Below are 1835 nucleotides of genomic sequence, written 5' to 3' on the forward strand. Positions count from 1 at the left end.
AGAGTCCGTTTTCTTAAAAAATAATTATTTTGATTCCGAATCTACACGTAGGGTTGAGACTGAGAGTGGCGACGATACGGTTGTTCAATTTAATTTCATAGAAGGTGAAATCGAAGCATTAGTCTTCGACTATTGGAGCAGGTCCACCATCGATCTAATGTATTATGACGAAAGCGAATCCAGACAGGATTTAAAAGGCCTACTCCGGTATTTGTTCCAGAGATTATGTATTCTATATAGGTTAGGGACTCAGAAAGAGGGTATTGGGTTATTTTTAACGAATTTTAGAGCATTAGCCAAGTTTGATCTGGATAAGGACATCATACCGGCGAATTGTCTATTATTTCTTAAAAATAACATATCAAAAGTTTGGCCGGATATCGAGACCACCGACCAGAATCTGTGGCGCGCTTTTTTTAACGAAATTAAGGTGAACTATATCTTGACAGCACGTACCTTTTCAGCAATGTTCAAAAAACTAGATCAAAGTTTCGAATTTATTATGAGCAAGGCTGCACAAGTGCATGCGATTCGGAATAATCTGTTGTCCTCCGACGTTAGTCTGTGGTACGCCTCTACTACCGTTTCCGAAAAACGTCAATCCATTGTAAGTAAAAGTGATGTGATCAGAATTTTACCAGAATATTTCGAATCACACAACAACGTCGACAGTGTGTTATGCGCTGCAATTGATAATTGTTATTACCATCACATTTTTTTGCTATCGAGATACGCGATCTTACACAACATTGACATCGCAACCAGAGTCTTAAAGCATACCGAGGTTCAAAAGTTTCTGGATAGCCGTCAACCGCAGAAAATTGAGCTGATGTCGTACGTGAAATTACCGTTGTCAGAAATTATGCAATCTAAAATGGTTTCGTGTTTCCGGCGGTTGTACATTCGAGACAGTGATAAATTCGAGGTCGAGTTCGAGATCACCGAGTTTGATGAGTTGTTGTACCAGTCGCTGAATGAGTTGATCTGCAACTGGATGAAAAACGCGCTGCGTCCGGTAATTGGTCACGATGGTCAATTTTCGCCACAGCGCTTCGAAAATCTGTATCCGTGCAATGTAATATGTGATGGCCATGGTTCACTTCCACAAGATTTCTTACGTTGCTACGCATTTGCGATTTCGTTGTACGCACACATGTACGGTCTGAACAAGAGAGAAAGTGTATCAATGAAGTACGAATCGATTATATTTATCTATTGAACCTATAATATGTTATTGAAATATATATTTTTTTATTTAGATGCTTTGAACTCGATTGTAATTTCGGACGCGATGTCTCTGTCTACTACGACAAAATCATCGCTGAATCAGACGACGTTTGATGAAAAAACAATTCTTCCCAAAAAAAATTAACTAGGACATAATATTTTAAATTTTTTCTTATATATAGTATCTGTATTTCAAATTAAATACGCATATTTTTTAAATTTAGATAATTTTTTTATTTTAATTTTAATGCAGGAGAAAAAAAGGTGGGCAAGTGAGTACCATTCTGCTGCACAGTAGTTATAGAGTCTGTCATTGTAATGGATGTATTATATTCGAATTCAATGATAAATCATTGCATACGAAAAACGATCCAGAAAGGTGACGTCGTGATATGCTATACGCATAGGTACTTGTATAAATAATCAAATTTAATAACTAAAAAAAAAAATTAATAAAAATCTAAGATAACTCATTTCTATGAATAGCATAGCTTTCCAGTAAAAACATTCTATTAAAATTTCTAATGTTGGCTATGAAAATAAAAATAATTTTTCGTATGCAGTGATTTATCATTACGATTGACTTTATATACATACCATATTATATC

General features: G+C 35.3%; 1 protein-coding gene across 1 annotated transcript in view; it reads left to right on the top strand.

The window, feature by feature from the left end:
• LOC107885285 overlaps positions 1 to 1359 on the top strand; it is a gene marked incomplete at its 5' end in the record, with an annotated part of 8916 nt that extends 7557 nt beyond the window's left edge. The window contains 2 exons of the mRNA XM_016808890.2: positions 3 to 1191; positions 1260 to 1359. Of these exons, the coding sequence (XP_016664379.1) occupies positions 3 to 1191; positions 1260 to 1341 (1271 nt within the window). The remainder of the gene's footprint in view (positions 1 to 2; positions 1192 to 1259) is intronic.
• Between the last annotated feature and the right edge of the window lie 476 nt (positions 1360 to 1835).

This window comes from Acyrthosiphon pisum, unplaced genomic scaffold (genome assembly GCF_005508785.2).
Source record: "Acyrthosiphon pisum isolate AL4f unplaced genomic scaffold, pea_aphid_22Mar2018_4r6ur Scaffold_308;HRSCAF=728, whole genome shotgun sequence".
Classification (NCBI taxonomy): Eukaryota; Metazoa; Arthropoda; class Insecta; order Hemiptera; family Aphididae; genus Acyrthosiphon; species Acyrthosiphon pisum.